Source organism: Nicotiana tabacum, chromosome 3 (genome assembly GCF_000715075.1).
Source record: "Nicotiana tabacum cultivar K326 chromosome 3, ASM71507v2, whole genome shotgun sequence".
Classification (NCBI taxonomy): Eukaryota; Viridiplantae; Streptophyta; class Magnoliopsida; order Solanales; family Solanaceae; genus Nicotiana; species Nicotiana tabacum.
The window spans coordinates 26,225,989-26,244,019 of record NC_134082.1 but is presented as its reverse complement, the minus strand read 5'-3'; the positions used below and the strand labels follow the sequence as shown (position 1 = coordinate 26,244,019).

Here is an 18,031-nt window from a genome sequence, read left to right as displayed (position 1 = left end):
CAAGTGTAGAGCACCAACGATGGTTAAACCCGTCCGTGCAAGAGGTGGTAAAGAAATAAATAATCACGTGGTTGGATTCTGGGGTGGTCTACCCCATTGCTGATAGTTCTTGGGTGAGCCTGGTGCAATGTGTGCTGAAAAAGGGAGGCATGACCGTGATTGAAAATGACAAAAATGAGATCATCCCAACAAGAACGGCGACCGGATGAAGGGTGTGTATGGATTATCGGAAGCTCAACAGTGCCACATGCAAATACCATTTCCCCATGCCTTTTATTGATCAAATGCTTGATCGGCTAGCAGGAAGGTCATTCTATTGCTTTCTTGATGGATATTCTGGTTACAGCCAAATCAACATTGCGTTGGAGGACCAAAAGAAGACAACATTCACTTGACCTTATGGAACTTTTGCCTTTAGCCGGATGCCGTTTGGTTTGCGCAACGCTCTGACTACTTTTTAAAGATGAATGATGTCCATCTTCTTTGATATGGTGGAGGATTTTCTAGAGGTTTTCATGGACGACTTTTCGTTGGTAGGTGACTCTTTTGAGCATTGTCTTGACAATCTTAGACAAGTGCTCAAAAGATGTGAGGAGACCAACCTTGTGCTTAACTAGGAGAAATGCCATTTCATGGTGGATGAAGGAATTGTATTGGGGCATAAAATTTCAAAACATGGAACAGAGGTTGACCGGGCAAAGATCGAGATCATTTCCAAACTTCCTCCACCTACTTCAGTTAAAGGTGTCCAAAGTTTCTTGGGGCATGCCGGATTTTATAGGCGTTTCATCAAGGATTTTTCCAAGATTGCAAATCCCATGTGCAAACTCCTTGAGAAAGATGCAAAATGTGTTTGACGAGAAATGCCTCAAAGCCTTTGAGGAATTGAAACAAAAGCTCATCCCGACACCTATTATTGTCACACCCGATTGGTCTCTTCCATTAGAACTCATGTGTAACGCCAGTGGTGTAGCTATTGGGGAAGTGCTTGGCCAACGTCACAACAAGGTTCTTCACCCGGTCTACTATGCAAGCAAGACACTCAATGGAGCGCAAATGAATTACATGGTGAGTGAGCAAGAACTTCTTACCATTGTCTATGCCTTTGAGAAATTTCGGGCTTACTTGTTGGGATCCAAGGTGATAGTGTATACAGACCATGCTGCTCTTCGCTATCTTATGGCAAAGAAGGATGCAAATCCTATGTTGATTCGGTAGCTCCTGTTGTTGCAAGAGTTTGAATTCGAAGCCAAAGATAGAAAAAGGACGGAAAATCAAGTGGCATATCATTTATCAAGGCTTGAAGAGGCAGGGAGACCAAAGGAAGATCTTGAAATCAATGATGCTTTCCCGGATGAACACATATTGGCATTATCTAACACTTTTTCTCCTTGTTATGCCAATATTGGTAACTACTTGGTTAGTGACATTATTCTGGATGGATTAGAATCCTATTCAAAGAAGAAGTTTTTGAGAGATTGTCGGAAATACTATTAGGAAGAACCATTCTTGTTCCGTGTTTGTGCTGATAACATCATCAGAAAGTGTGTTCCAGAAAAGGAAATTATGCCAATTCGGGGTTCACCATGGGGGCAATCGAACGACGGTAAAGGTGCTTGAATGTGGTTATTATTGTTTGTCGATTTATCATGATGCCAATCAAATGGTCAAGGCTTGCGACCAATGCCAAATGTAAGGATCAATCTCCAAGAGGCATGAAATGCCAATGCACTTTGTGATGGAGATAGAAACCTTTGATGTGTGGGGAATTGATTTTATGGGCCCCTTTGTAAGCTCTTGTGGTATGACATATATCTTGGTGGATGTGGACTATGTGTCCAAATGGGTTGAAGCAATTTCCTTACAAAACAACGAGGCAAGGAGCGTGACCACATTCTTAAAGAAAAACATATTCACATGGTTTGATACTCCTAGAGCCATTCTTAGTAATCGTTGGTCTCATTTATGTAACAAGGATTTCACGGGGCTACTAGAGAAATATGGCATCAAGGATAAGGTGGCCACAACTTATCATCCCCAATCAAGTGGCTAAGTTGAAGTTTCCAACAGGGAGATAAAGAACATTCTAGCAAAGGCTGTTAATGCAAACATGACCGATTGGTCAAAGAAGTTAGATGACGCATTGTGGGCATACTGCGCGGCATACAAAACCCCTATTGGCACTTCTCCTTACCGGTTAGTCTTCAGCAAGGCTTGTCATCTACCCGTAGAGCTGGAGCACAAAGCCATGTGGTCTTTAAAAAGGTTGAATTTGGACTGGGCGGAAGCTGCAAATTTGAGGTTAGCATAACTCAAAGAAATGGAGGAATTCCATTTCCATGCATATGAAAGTGCAGCTGTGTACAGAGAAAGGATGAAGTTCGTCCATGACAAAAACGATCTTGAAAATGGAGTTCAAGTTAGGTGACATGGTTTTGCTCTTCAACTCAAGGCTCAAATTGTTTTCGGGAAAGCTCAAATGGAAATGGTCCGGTCCGTTCAAGGTGGTTAATGTATCCCCTTTTGGAGCTTTGGAATTTGAATCAGAGAATGGCTCCGAACCTTCAAAGTAAATGGCCAGCAAGTCAAGCGCTACTTGGGCACAGATGGAGAAAAACATTTGGTGGAATAGTTGGCTCTCAAAGGTGGCCCTTACCCGACAAATGAGTGAACCCAAAGAAAGCCCAACTATGTCGTGCCGCGATGTTAAATCAAGCGCTTCATGGGAGGTAACCCATGTGTGGTAACACCCTTTTTGTCCTTTAAATTTTAACTTTTGTTAGATAGATTTAATTGAGCAATTTAAAGTGTGTGTTAGAGTGCAGGTGATTCAAAAAATCATAACACTGGGTAAAATTGCATGTGAAAGGGAAGAAAAGTCACCATGGGAAGTCTACTACACATATGCAGTCGCATTTTAACTATGCGGACCGCATAGTGGTCGCAAACCCAGACAGTTTGTTTGGCAAAATTTGGTGGTAGAAATGCGGCGAGGAGGTGCACTTTGCGGATCGCATGTCAATTATGCGATTGCACAAGTGCACCGCATTGTTTCCTCGAGCAACTCAAGTTGAACCCACCGCATAACGCTTATGCGGTCGCATAATGTGTTATGCGGTGACTTATCCACCACGAACTTCACAGGTAAGTACCCCTCGCATATCATCAGCATTCAAACACTTGTAAAACAAAAGAAAAGAAATTTTTTTATCAGAAAGTAAACAAAACAAAAAAAAGAGAAGGGAAAACAGCTAGTTGCATCGAAAAGTGTAAACAACACCTGTTGAATTCATCTCCCAAGTGCGCTCATTTCTCCATCACTGGTATTTTCTTTTCTCCAATTTCATCCATGTAAAGTTTAGTTTAAATTTTGTTGTGTTTTTCCAATTTTTGTTTCCTTTAGTTTTTGTTCCTTTTATTTTCCTCTTCGTATTTGGGTATCTATTCATAATGTGAGGGGGTTCTTGGATACGTAGCTAAGTTGGGGGTGCTGGTTATGAAATTAGGTTTGCCATTATTTAGGGGTGGAGTTCAAAATGTTGAGAACGATGACTTCTGCGGACCGCATAGTTGATTTGCGGTCCGCATTGTTGCCGCATAATGAACCCTAGGTGGCCTGAAAAGGATGACAATTTGCAGCAGCTTTGCGATTGCATAAGTGATATGCGGACCGCAAAGCCACCGCATACCTAAATAGTTTCATGGCTTTTGTAACATGTTGTTTGCGACATTTTTGCGATCGCAAATCCATCTTTGCGGTGGACTTTGCGATCGCATAGTGTGAATGTACTTTCCAAGCATTTGTTTGACATGCTTTGCTGATGGTGTTAGTTTTTTGACAAAAGTTAACGGGGGGATAATTTTGCCACCTTTTAGATAATATAGAGATGTTTTTTTATTTACTGAGGTAACCCAAGGATGTACCTGAGGTTTGAGATATAGTTAAGGGATGATTTTTGCCAAAAACTCCGATGGTTATGCGAACTGCATAATGGATATGCGATCGCATAACCCATCGCATAATTGTTTCTCTTCAGCAGACAAAAGGGTTTACGACAGATTTGCGGTCCGCATAGTGGTTATGCGACCGCATAACCTGTCGCATACTTGATGTTCTGTGCAAATTATTTTTGATGTCTTCTATGTTGCTCACACTTCATTTCTGTGCAGATATGGCTCCCAAGAAATATACATCTTCTTCCAAGAAAAGGGCGTCCACTAGTCGTCAAGCACAACTAGCCAAACGTTCATGACCAGACCCTACTGCTTCACATCCCTCCTATTCTGATGAGGAGGAGACCTTGCCCTCAGTTGACTTACAAGCTGAGGCAAGAAGAAAAAGAGTAGATGATTTCCAACTCAGGTTTGGGGTCGACAGCTCTAGGGAGCTGTATAGAAAAGGGCTAACAAAATAGAAAATCCTTGCTGAAAAATAACTGAGTCTGAACGGTCTATAGGAGCAGTACCCTCACATACTGGAGAACATCAAGTCTAGAAACCGGGAGTGCTTCACTAAGCTGCCGGATGATTACAATGAAATAGTGGTCCGTGAATTTTATGCATCCTATGGAGCCTCCAGGACCCCTCAACAGAAGCGCAACAAAGTTTTCTGTGATACTGTCTTGGTTTGGGGGAAGCCGGTGTTCTACAGCAGTGACCCCATAAATGAGTTCTACTTCACCAACTGGAGATCGGGCACATCTAAGTATGACACCAAACGGGCAAACATGGATATTGAGCGTGGTTGGATAGCTTCAGTGATAGCCAAAGGGGCCCCTGGTTGGATTGACCCTCTGCACAAAATATTCAAGGAAGATCCCACACAAGAGGATAGATTCTGGCTCAGCTTTGTCACTTCGCAATTGATACCGTCCCGAAATGAAACTGACATAAGCATTGAGAATGTTCTTCTCATTGCATGCATTATGACTGGGATAAAGATTGATGTAGGTGACTTCATCTTCCGAGAGTTAGGGATCCGGGCCAACCAGACAGCTATGTCCCTTCTATTCCTGTACTTGATCACAACCCTCTATAAGGCTATGGAAGTCCCTTCAAATGCCACACACTGACAAGACAGGGAAAGCGTTGAAGGATATTGATATCACGCACATTAATGATGCAGTAGATTTTGCTCCCCCGGAGGTTCAGACCCAGATTCCTGCTGATGCAGAGCCCTAAGATTCCCAGACTCCTGTTTCTCGTCAAGCTACTGATGCATCCACTTCCACTCCACAACCCACCTCTTAGGCCACCATTGCACAACCTTCTACTGCACTGCCAGCTATTTCAAGGCTCGGTATCTTAGCTCAGCAAGCAAATGCTAAGGTAGACCAGCTTCTGAAGAACCTCCCCACACTCATCAGGTAGGCTTTGACCCCTAACCAGTCCTCAGTGATAACCCTCCAACAGCAACAAACATCTTACGGGGATCGCCTGAAGCAACTTGAGGTGCAGGTTGAAAAGATAGAGCGGGGTGAGGTTGGTGACTTGCCAAAGCTCCGTGATGATGTTGCCACAATAAAGATTGAGATCCACAAAATGCAAACTCTAGAGTTTGATCTATCCTCCTTCATGCCTAAGGAAGGAGAGCAGGGAGCGGTCACGACCATGGCCGGATTAGACCTTGATTTCTCCACTTTGATGATAGCCCCTGCACCTCACACTCTCGGGGCTTCCCAGCCTCCAGCTTCCCCTGCACGTATTGTCATTCCTTCTGAGGAAGATTCCGTACACTCTGCAGAGTCCGAAGGTGGGGAGGCAAATGAGGGAGATACTGATGAGGAGTCATGGTCTGAGGAGGATGAGGGTTCTTAAGAGAAAGGTAAGAAGATTGCTGCCCCTACAGTTGCAGAGGAGGAACAAGCAACTTTTCAGAAGGCAATAGAATATTCGCTAGCAGACATGGTCACCCAAGCCAATCCATCAACCACTCAGCTATCAGCAGGTGAGGCTAGCAGCTCACAGACCCCAGCTCCAGTGTCGGGCTAGTCAGAGATCCCTCCTCCATCTGTGGAGGTCACTCCGCGGGCCGAGATCTCATCGGTCCCAGCTTCAGCATCAGAGGGTGACCCTACCATCATTTAGCCGGCTACTGACTCCCATAGCGCTTAGTGCGCCTCAGAGAGCCCTTAAACTCTGTTTTACATTCTTATGCATTGGGGAAAATGCATGCTTTTCAGTTGGGGGTGGGATAGCCTTGTATAAACTTTTTTTTGTGAATTAAACTGTTGTACATGTTTTTGTGTTATATAAGCCAACTTCTGTGGTTTCTGTATATATTTGTGTTGTGTGGTTTTTTTACATAGGTTATCTTTGTATATAAAAAAACCACAAACAAGTAGATAGTTGTATGTTCATCTTTAGTAATTAACAATGAATCCCCCTTCGGTTTTCTTTGCCGGGTTCTTTTCCAAGGGTGTAATAGGAGAACCAGGGCAGTAGAATGAAACATTTTGACCGGTGTGGTGTAATTGTCTAATTTCAAGCATGTGTGCCTGTAAATATCCTATACCCTTCCGTTGATATATAAAAAAAGAAGTCAATTGTGTGAACTTGAGGCTCGCTCTTTGACTCTATGTTTACCTAGAGTCATACATGTAAATATGATGAAAGCTTCAAGTTTCTAAGTGTTGACTCGAGGGCTAAAACTATGTTGAGACAAACAGTTCGTGTGCCATGTGTGTGACTCTTTGTATAAATAATTCTTGTGTTTACTTCTGCCATCTAGAACTTGCCCGGTTGGTCTTTCGATGCTAATGATAATTACATTTGGTTGGAGAAATGATCTTAGGCAGTCTTTGTGATATTGGAAAACCAGTTAGCCTTTCAAGCTACCCATTGTATAGATATTATCACTAGTTACCCCACTTGAGCCTTTAACCTTTTCTTTGGCCACCTCGCTACAAACTTTTCCCCTTTTGTAAAATAATTCTCTCTTTTGAACTCGTCCCTCCTTGAACATTGAGAATGAGGTTAAAAGCCTATGTTGGGGGTGTGGTGTCAAGCCAGAAATTGGAAAGGTTGTATAGTGAGTGTGGGAAAGTATACCTCAAGATATGAAACTATTCAAGCTCCAGAAGCAAAATAAAAAGTGAAAAAATAAAATAATTTTTTTTTGCAAGAGAAAAGAAGAAAAAGAAAAGAAAATGGATGGTATGTATATATATAAATATGGAGTCTTGAAGAAAATTATAGAGGTATTTAAGGCGGTTCAATGTGGGAAATTAGGAACTAAGGTGGGCTATGTGGTTTGAAAAGAAGCAAAGACCAACAAGAAAGAAAAATGTGAGTAATGTTTAAGGAGGGTGTAGTCACTTGTACCCAAATGCTTATCCGACCCTCCCCTAAACCTACATTACAAGCGTAAAAAGTAATTATGGGATTTCCAACCGAACGTTCTTAGAATAAAGCGATGATTTAAAATAAGGGCAAGCTTATGGTATGGCATGTTGTAACACTTGAAACTCTTTTTGAGAGTAAGTGTCTTTCTGAATCCATCCCTTGTGTTGTCATTGTAAATATTGTGAGTTTGGGACTTTTTTTCTAGTAAGGGCACATGAATTGTGAGGTTGGACAGAAGTTGAGTTCTTGAAGTCGAATGCAATTGCACTCAGCTGAGAGTAACATTCTGTCAAATTGGTCGAGGCTCAAAGTTTCACAAGTTAATTAGTTTTCTTTGTAAATAACAATGATGGTTCAGGAATGGTAAATAAACGGAAGTTCATGCTTGTAGTACTGACAGCTAACACCGTCCACGGTCACTATTGTTTCATATCGTTTAAATGGATTCTAGAATAGGATAGCGTCGTTTTAGTTGCTTGAGGACAAGCAAGAGTTTAAGTTGGGGGTGTTGATGTGCCGGAGAATTTTAGCACATTTAATACAAATTGCTTAGATTTTAGCTTGTTTTAAATGTAATTATCTTCTATACTTATGTAATTTTAATGTTTTTGTAGTGTATGAGGTTTAAGGATCTAAGAACATGTAAATCAAATCAAAAAGCCGCAAAAGGACAAGAAAAGATCAAAATGCGATCGCAGATGTGAAGATGCGGGCCGCAAATCAACATGCGGACCGCATAATGCTCAAAGGAATTGCAAAGTCCAACAATTTGCTGGCCAAATTCAGGTGCAAGAAATGGGGTCCATTATGCGACCACATAACAGGTCTGCGGGCCGCATAATGGATCGCAAACTCGTTGTGGAAGTTGCTGAAGCTGGAAATATGGTGACACTATGCAGTTGCAAATCAACAATGCGGACTGCATGTCAATTATGTGATCGCACAAGTGCACCGCATTGTGTCCTCGAGCAACTCAAGTTGAACCCACCACATAACGCTTATGCGGTCGCATAATGTGTTATGCGGTGACTTATCCACCATGAACTTCATAGGTAAGTACCCCTCACATATCATCAGCATTCAAACACTTGTAAAAGAAAAGAAAAGAAATTTTTTTATCAGAGAGAAAACAAAACAAAAAAAGAGAAGGGAAAACGGCTAGTTGAATCAAAAAGTGTAAACAACACCTGTTGAATTAATCTCCCAAGTGTGCTCATTTCTCCATCACTGGTATGTTCTCATCTCCTAATTTCATCCATGTAAAGTTTAGTTTAAATTTTGTTGTGTTTTTTCCAATTTTTGTTCCCTTTAGTTTTTGTTCCTCTTATTTTCCTCTTCGTATTTTGGTATCGGTTCATAATGTGAGGGGGTTCTTGGATACGTAGCTAAGTTGGGGGTGTTGGTTAGTGAAATTAGGTTTGCCATTGTTTAGGGGTGGAGTTCAAAATGTTGAGAACGATGACTTCTGTGGACCGCATAGTCGATTTGCAGTCCGCATTGTTGCCACATAATGAACCCTAGGTGGCCTGAAAAGGATGACAATTTGCGGCGGCTTTGCAATAATACCAACTGTGGGATTCCACCCCAACCTTGTTGGGTTATTATATTTGACACCGACCGCCTTACACTATTTAATTAAAGTGTAATTTGAGCATATCAGTGTCCCGATACATTTGTGTCGTGACCAATATAAAAACGGTGATGATAGAATACCGATGGAGGGAGGGGGTAGCATTACAAGTGCTTCCCCTGGATAAGGGTATCACGGACCTTGCCGATGGATTCCTAAACGTGCATTTGTACCCTTTCGCACTGGGCCCCCTTGATAGGGTCGTGCTTGATTTCTATTTAAAGTATCGAGTTACTTTGGTGCGGATACATCTATCATTTTGGCGAATAGTGCTGATGATGAGGTTCTTTGCGGAGAAGGCAGCGCTTGAATTCACACTTAGTCATCTTGTCAGGCTGTACCGGCCCTTTCATCATCAAGGTCTGCTAACCTTGCGGTTCCGTTCGTCCATTCCCTTTGTTGTTGACGATGAGGAAGATAGAGATTGAGAGTGGATTAGTCGGTTCATCCATGTCCGGACAACTGACGTTATTCCCGTGTAATTTATGCCATTCCCCGAGGAATGGAATTATACGTGTGAGTGGAGCGTCTTGCTGATATGATGGACTAACAGGAGTGTTCTCGGCCATCGAGGAAGTCCGCCGTCTTCACTTTGTGGTGAGTTTCGGCGTAGTCCTTCTACATTTCGCGTCTTTCTCTTCTTATTGAGTTTTCCTTCTACAGGCCTTTGATAGGCTTAGGTCGGAGCTGCTCCATCATAGGGATATGCTTCATAAAGCTCTGGATGAGGGTGAGTCCCTTACGCTCCTCAAGTCTTAATCCTTTTGCTTATCTTAGTTGCAAAAAAAGATGGAGGCTCTAGAGTACCTTAGGGGCAAAACCGATCGAGTTAGGAATGCTTGTAGTGAACTGAGGGCTCGGGTGCAGGGTAAAGCTTTAGAGGAGAAGGGTGCCTGGGCTAAAGTTCCCGCCTTTGAGGTCCAACTCCGCTTGGCTAGTGACAATGCTTTAGTTCATGTGTATATGATTGCGAAGCTCGAGTCCAATCTATCGAAGATCAGGGCTAAGATAATAGATGCTCGGGCTGAAGCAGCATTAAGTCGAACTAAGGTTGATTAGGAGATAGCGATTCATTTGAAGGACGCTACTGATGTCCAAGCTGAGTTGAAGAGGGCCCTCGATCGTGAAAAGAGGATCGAGAAATATGTTCTTTGCAAACCCGAAGAGACGTACTCAAAGAGATTGGCGCCAGGGGCTTCATTCTCTCGGAGGAGTTGGCTCGAGCTAGGGCATAGTAGCATGATGCTCAGTCACTTTTTACTGATGTCACATAGAGCGAAACTGGGGATGGTAGGCCATAGCCTTCTAGAGCAGAGCGCAGACTTTGCCATTTTGTATTTGATATTCGCAGAGCATGTTTGTAAATGGAGAGCACACCTTTTGCGCTTGTAAAAAAAATAAGAAAACTTGAAGCTTTATATCCTTTATACCTCCTTCTGCATTGCTTTTGACCAGGCGGGCTAGTTTGGGAGTTTGGTGCGAACCCTTAGATTTTTAGTACGGCTCTGGAGCTCATCAGGCAGGCCCGGAAGCTTTTGTACGCTTGGTAAACGCGGTCTTTAGTGCAAGCTAGCATTATAGCTCTCCTACTTTGCCCAGCTATTTTGGGTTGAGTCTTCGATTAAGGCGTTGATTCGAGCTTACCTAACCTGCAATCTCATGTGCCTGCACGGGTGGATGATAACTGCTCTTACGGCGTGCCGTTAGGCATTTGCATTTTAATTATTTTGGGTTCAGTCTCCAAGTCTTGTTGCGACTCGAGCTTAATTGACCCTCAAGTTTTTTGTGCCTACATGGGCAGATAAAAATTGGCTTTTGCACCTAGCCCTTGGGAATTTGCATTTTAACTATTTAGGGTTCAGTCTTCGAGTCGTGTTGTGACTCGAGGATTAATTGACCCTCAAGTTTTTGTGCCTGCATGGGCGAATGAAAATGGCTTTCATATGCCTTTGGTCGTTGAGACCTTTTAGTGTACGGCCCTAAGGCTCGTTTGGCTGGCGACAATGGCTCTTACGCTTTTGCCCGTGGGCATATTATAGGCTTTGTTTTCCTCTCGTTAAGGCCTTTTTGAAATAATTTTGCCTTACCCATCGTCGGTTCGGGAAGAACCTCGAATTCAAGTTGTTAGTAGCGATGATCGAGCACCTCGGTAGGTTTAGCTCGTAGGATAAGTAGCTCGAAGAATTGTGATTTGGAGCTGACATGGTCGAAGCTCATTTGCCTATTGAGGGTAGCCTATTTTAACCGGTTCTTTTCGAAACAGATTCAAAGTAATGGCCTACGATTTTGTTAGCCATGGTCGGGCGTCCCCGAGTCGCATTAATTTGGATGGTGGAGCCGTTTTGACCGTAGTCATATGTGTTTGGCTGGAGCCAATATTTGATCCCAAATGATAGTTTAGGAGTCTACATTGAGGGTATGCCCTTTCGGGATTCTTACAAATGTGACATATAGCATATACTTCAGGATTGAGTTTTATGCTTGTAGTAAGGTCTTACAAAAATTTTATGCCTGTTGAGGTCTTACAGTTTTTCATGATTGTTAAGGTCTTACAGTTTTTCATGCTTGTTGAGGTCTTAAATTTTTTTTTTGCTATGCAAAATGGATCTGGCTAGACCGAGTTTGCCCACTCGGGGTCTTACGACCTCGAGTTTTCTAGTATATGGCGATTGATCGCAATTTTCGAGTCATCGAGTTTGATTAGGCTTGAGGGCCGTTACTCGTGAGCTCGTAAATGCCTTGTTGGAGCCTTATGAGTCCGGAGATCCGACCCTGAGGTTGTGCAGGTGCCAAATTGTTGACGCTAAGTCTCTGAGTATTCTGAGACATACTTGGTGGAGGGATCCCTGCCGTGAGCATGCTGTACTTTCTTTTGGAGTACGAGATGCCTTTGGTGAAAGATACTTTTTGATTGCTTGATGTAAATACGTGTTGTTATGCTGAATAGACCTTTTCTTGATCGAGTTTGCTCGCTCGGGGTCTTACGGCCTCGGGTTTCCAAGTGCATGGCGACTGGCGACAGTCTCCTAGTACTCAAGGTACCTTTGATGTTGGTGACGCCTGGCGATTTCTGCGTTGCCTTACCTGATGGTTTAGTAATTTCAGAGTTTCGACCCGGAGGCTGTTTGAGTGTTGAATTGTTGGCGTTAGTCCCCGAGTGTTCGGGACATTTTCGGCGAAGGGATTGCTACCTTACTTTATGAAGGTGTATTTGACAAAAGGTATTTTTTTATTGCTCGGTACAATAGTACATGTATTTGCCGACGAGAGCCTGGCTATATGGACACGGTTCGTTCGATCGTTAGGCCCGGTACATTACTTTCCTATAGGAACCCCATTTGGCATTTTAGGACCATTTCGAGCGGGTAGTTATCTGGGGGAATGCTTCTCATCATTCAAAGTTGTCTGCAAAAGAAGTTTCGAGCATTTGCGGTGTTTTCCTTAGGCAGCTCGCAGACGTTGCCTTGTTAAAAACCTTGCCGTTAAAACCATTCTTTTGGGACAAAAACTTGGTCGAAGGAAAAGAGTGCAATGGGTGCATTTTTAAAGACTCAAGATCTTCGGCCAGTGTTAGAGTTCTGACTGCTCCGATCGAGTGCCTGCATAAGGGTTAGTCCTAAATTCAAAACAAAAAGGGGGATGGTCGTACCTTGAAGCGAGATATGCTGGCGATGCCTCGGGATTGATTCGTTACAATCATGAGGGCCGATCTGTTTCAATTACCTGAGGCAAAGACGTGATATGGTTCTTTACTTCGTTTTGTCATGTTCAGCTGAGGGTGAGGCTCGATTCGCCCTTTCGTTTATTCAGGGGCGGAGGCACGAACGTTGGTACCACATTATGTATTGCGAACATTTCCCTCGCCGCGTGCTGTTCCCCGTAGACGATTTTAATTCTGTTCTTTGTTGGGAATTTTATCATCTGGTAAAAGGTGGATGGCACTGCTCTCATGCAGTGTATCCACGGTCGCTCGAATAAGGCGTTATACCTCATGTCTCCTTCGATCACATGGAATTTGGTGTCTAGGGTCGTCCCGGCTACGGTAAGCGGGAGGATGATTTCTCCTTTAGTTGTTTCACTTGCCATGTTGAATCTATTGAGGACCCGAGTGGCGGGTACAATTTGGTTGAGCAATCCGAGCTGCTCTATCACCCTTGATCTGACAATATTAGACAAGTTACCTGAATCCACGAGTACATGTTTTATTTGAAAATAATTCATAAGGAAGGAGATTACCAGTGCGTCATTGTGGGGTTGAGATAGGGTCTTGGTGTCCTCTTCGCTGAATGTGAGGGAATCTTTGGGGATATATCCTCGAGTCCATTTTTCTCTGGTGATGGATATTTTTGTTCTTCTCATTACGGGTTCCTGCGAGGCATCGGCTCCCCCCATGATCATGTAGATGACATGTTGCGGCTCATTTGCCTCATTCTTCTTGGTTGCCTCCGTTTCTTGGAACTTATTTTTGGCTCGATCACTAAGGAATTCCCGAAGATGTCCTTTGTTAAGTAGCTGAGCTACCTCTTCCCGTAGATGATGACAATCCTCGGTCCTATGGCCGTGCGTGTTGTGGAACTCGCATACTAAGTTATAATTCCTTTACGAAGGATCTGACTGTATAGGTTTAGGCCACTTGGCATCTCTGATTTTACTGATGGCGAACAAGATGTCTGAAATATTGATGTTGAAGTTGTATTATGACAATGGGGCACACTCGTTGGCACTACATTTCGATTGAACCTGGTTCTGTTGATGAGCCCTTGAGGGTCCTGTCCTCGACCCACTTTTCGATCATTGCGAGGTAGGTTGTGCCTCGAGGCATTCCTCCTATCCTCGAGGTATCGCTGATATCTTTCCTTGTTTGGTTTCGGCTCCTTTGTCGGGAGCCTAATTGGGTATACTGAGCCCGAAGAGGCTCCCAACTGGTCATCCTCGACCCTTATCTTCGACTGGTACCGGTTGTGGACGTCTAACCAAGTCACGGCTGGATACTTGATCAGGTTCTATTTCGCTGTTTCGAAGCCACTGAACTTTGTTCGTTTAGGCCTTGGGAAAAGGCCTGCACTGCCAGTCTTCGGATATTGGCGGTAGCTCCATCCATTCCATCGGAAAGCGAGACACGAATTCCCGCCGCATCTCGTTTTCTCTTTGCTTGATTTTGAATACGTCGGACTTCCTTATCGCAAACTTAATGGCTCTGGCATGTTCCTTTACGAAGGAGTTTGCTAGCATGGCGAATGAATATATGGAATTAGGAGCCAAGTTGTGATACCACATCATGGCCCCATTCGAGAGTGTTTCCCCAAATTTTTTCAGCAATACGGACTCGATCTCGTCACTTTTTATATCGTTGCCCTATTTACTACACAGGTATAGGCAGTGACGTGTTCATTAGGGTTGGTGGTCCCATTGTATTTAGGGAGTTCCGGCATTCTGAACTTCTTTGGAATGGGCTCCAGGGTCGCTTCCTCGGGGAACAACCTTTGTATAAACTTCTTCGAATCCACGCCCTTGAGGATAGGGGGCATACCCGGGATCAGGTCGACCCTAGAGTTGTAGATTCAATCTTCATATCATTGGCTGCTATCATTTTATCACCCGACTCGATCATTTTGGTAAGGTTCTCCAGCATTTTCACGATGGCGGGATCGACTACCGATCCGTTATTGCTCGATCTCTTGGGTACTTGTTCGGCGGGGGGAGCTGTTTCCAGCGCTGCTGTGGTGAGAGTCTTCGGATTTCTTTGAAACTGAGTGATGGCCAACTGTTGTGCCTGCAACATTTCGAAAATAACATGAAGACTAACTTCCTGTTCTTCCCGGGCTGGGCTTTTTTGGGCTTCCTGTCGGTCGCCATGCCATGCTCCTGTCGGTGTGTGAGGTTTCGTCGACATGTTGTGCGTCCTATGAATTCGTTTCCACTAGAATCGGACTGGGCGCGTTATTGGAATCTGTTGTGGCGTGCCGACAGCCGGAATAGCCACACCGTTTTCCTCGTGGTTTTCGAAGTTGTCGTTCTCGACTCTGTTTACTGAGCCGAACATTTTGACCTGAAATCAAAGATCTTGAACAAGAAAAACGTGAAAGATAACTTGTGTTTGTGTAATGAAACTAGGAAGAAAATAATCACTATTTTTTTAGCCCCACGGTGGGCACCAAACTGTTTACCGTGAAAATGGTAACAACAATTAAATTTGTAAATGGGACTCTAAAAATACGTGATCTATTTTTATGCTAGTTGTAAGAGCAGTTGATGCTAGGGATGGAAATTTAATGATGAGATACAAGCTAAAGAGAGGCAGTAATCACACCAAGGGGCTTGCTGCCCAGGCTTCAAACTGGTCGATGAGGGGCCTCAGGGTTAATATCCAGCTCGAGCTCGAGCTATCGGGGGTAACCGGGAGAGGGATAATAGTTAAGATATAATTAAAGAAAGCTCTTTATGGCCAATGCCGAGCAATAAATGAAGAACAAGTATGGAAGAAAGAAATGAAGAGAATAGCCTCGAGCAGATGAGTTAGAGAGAAAAGAGAGAGAGATTATATTGTCGTGTAGAAATGTTGGAGCAATGGCAGCCCTTTACAAGGTGGTGAGGGTTCCCTTTATATAGGAGGGGAACCCGGTTATGGTACGACATACATTAATTATAAAAGCATGGTGATGGGATGGTTAGACGTGACGCCTTCACACAGGCTCTGGGTAGGTCGGTTCTGTCAGACTTAGCCGTGTGTCTTGGGAATTCCCCTTTTGCTCTAGCCTCGAACTTCGTCTTCTTTCAGTCGGGCCTCGTTGAGTCCCGAGGGAAGGGACTCAATCGCAATTCCACATCCTCGGGGTCTCGAGGTGTTCTCCTGAAGTGGCTTGGTAGCAAGAAATTAAGCCCTCTGATTTTGCCGCATACAAAACACAAAGGTTTGGATTCTAAAATTTAATTAGAAGCATACCAGTTAGAGAAAGAAAACACAAGATGTAAAACAGGTGTTGCACAAATTTCAACCTAGGCTTGCAGCCGGCTAGACTAACAAAGATCACAAGTAGCAGAGAGAGTAGAAAGAGTTTTCAAAGTGGAAAAGTAGTGGTTTATGAACTAATGTTCATCTGTAAGAAGTTAAAAAAAAGAGAGATTGTATTAAGGGATTTTAGAATGAATCACACAAAGATACACAAAGATTCAACATGGTCTTCTCCCTTAATTAAGGAAAATCTACCAATGGTAATGACTGGACTAATTAAGGAAAGAGGTTCAATCAGACTGAGTAAAGAAGTAAGAATCAGAGGTCTTATTAAGGAAAGGAGTTCAAATCAAACCAAAAAATGAAGAACTTCAGAATAAATAAGTCAAGGGTTTAATTAAGGTGAGAATCATGTAAAGAATCAGCAAGTATCGCAGACAATTCGAATAAGGCAAGAAATGAATAATCAGGATTTAACACATAGCAAATTGGTAAATCAAGAAATCAAAATAACACTGATTTAAGGAGAAAAATATAGGTTTATCATGAATAGGCAAAAAATAAATATAAACACATAGAATCAGTAGAAAAGTCGAACCAAGAACCTTAGTAGATGCACATTAGGATAAAATATCACAAGACATCGAATTAGGCTAAAGAAAAATCATAGGAACCAAAGCATAGGACAAAGTCGGTACACAAGTAACTCAGAAACCAAACAAAATGTCGAAAAATTGGGGTTTTTAGCATAAATTAGCTCGGGTTAAAACAAACTTTCTGAATCGGTTAAAAACACATAAGATAGAAGATTAAATACTCAAAATTAGCAAAACGTTTTCGATAAAGAAATTTTCGAGAAACCCTAGCTTAGAAAAATGGGAAACCATTCGAAAATCAGAGGGCTTTCATAAAAACCAGTGAAATAAGTCCAAACCATCTCAGATCTGTACATATCTGAGAAGTTCAAAGGAAGAAATTAGGGTTACGAGAAGAACAACACAGAGATGAAGAAGTTGGCTTAGAAATCCATAGGTTTAATGAGAAATAGGAAGATCTTACTCGAAATCAAACCAGAATAACCTGAAACAAGCAAGAAAAGGCCATAGGTGTAAGTGGATTGATCCTGGTCCCTCGAGGACCTTAGAGATCGCAATACCAGCATAGGAGAGGCAATTAGAGGTCGGATGGTGGTGAGAAGCCACCATGAACGGCAACAGATGAGTGGCGATGATGGTGAGTTAGAGTTTGGTTTTTGAGAGCATTTGAGAGAAGAGAAGAACAAATGACGGCGATGACAGGAGAGGAAATGAGGGGTCTAGGGGAGGTCATTAGGGCTTAATTTAGCTAAGGAGGAATCTAGACCGTTGATCAAAATGATCAACGGCCAGGATTTAGCAAGAAGTGGGTGGGGTAGATAAGTGGTTTGGGCTGGGTAGATTTTGGGTCTAGTTTAATTTTAAATTGGGATTAAAATTAGGCTAGGTATTTAGGCTAAATTTTAAAATAAGGGGGCCATTTGTTAAATACCCTATTTACTTGATTAAATAATTTTTAAAAATAACTAATAGGCTGTAAAAAATGATTTTTATGCCTAGAAATATTTTAAACTAATTACTTAATATTTTAAAAATATAAAAGTCTATTTTCTGGTAAAATAATGTAATAATGCATGCATAGGCTAAAACTGCAAAGTGATCACAATTGCATTCTAAAAATACAAATGTGGCTATTTCTGCAATAACTAAAACTTGGTACAAAATCAAATAATAAAATTAAGCCACAAAACTTATTATAAAACTATTTGTGATGCAATTAGTGATTATTTTTATAAAATAAATGATGGGATAAATTAATTAAAATGTTTTAAAATATAGAAATTGTATGAAAAACACTAATTGATGCAAAGGCACAGTTTTGAAAATATTATGGAAGAAATTGGGTATCAACAATAAGAATATACACATCTCTAGTATTTCTACGAATAGGGTAATTTATGGAAGTTGTGCATTTGCTCATTTCGTTTGCATTATACGGATCATGCCAAAAGAAATGAGGGATAACCTTAACATACCTGGAGTAGGAAAAATCCATATAATATTCTTGGA

The 18,031-nt window shown here is 42.4% G+C and overlaps 1 protein-coding gene across 1 annotated transcript; it reads left to right on the top strand.

Annotated features, from left to right (window-relative positions):
• Nucleotides 1-1,720: 1,720 nt before the first annotated feature.
• Nucleotides 1,721-2,311, top strand: LOC142175919 (uncharacterized). Its single transcript, XM_075242928.1, has 2 exons — nucleotides 1,721-1,956; nucleotides 2,071-2,311. The coding sequence occupies exons 1-2, from the start codon at nucleotides 1,721-1,723 to the stop codon at nucleotides 2,309-2,311; spliced, it is 477 nt and encodes a 158-aa protein (XP_075099029.1).
• Nucleotides 2,312-18,031: the final 15,720 nt, after the last annotated feature.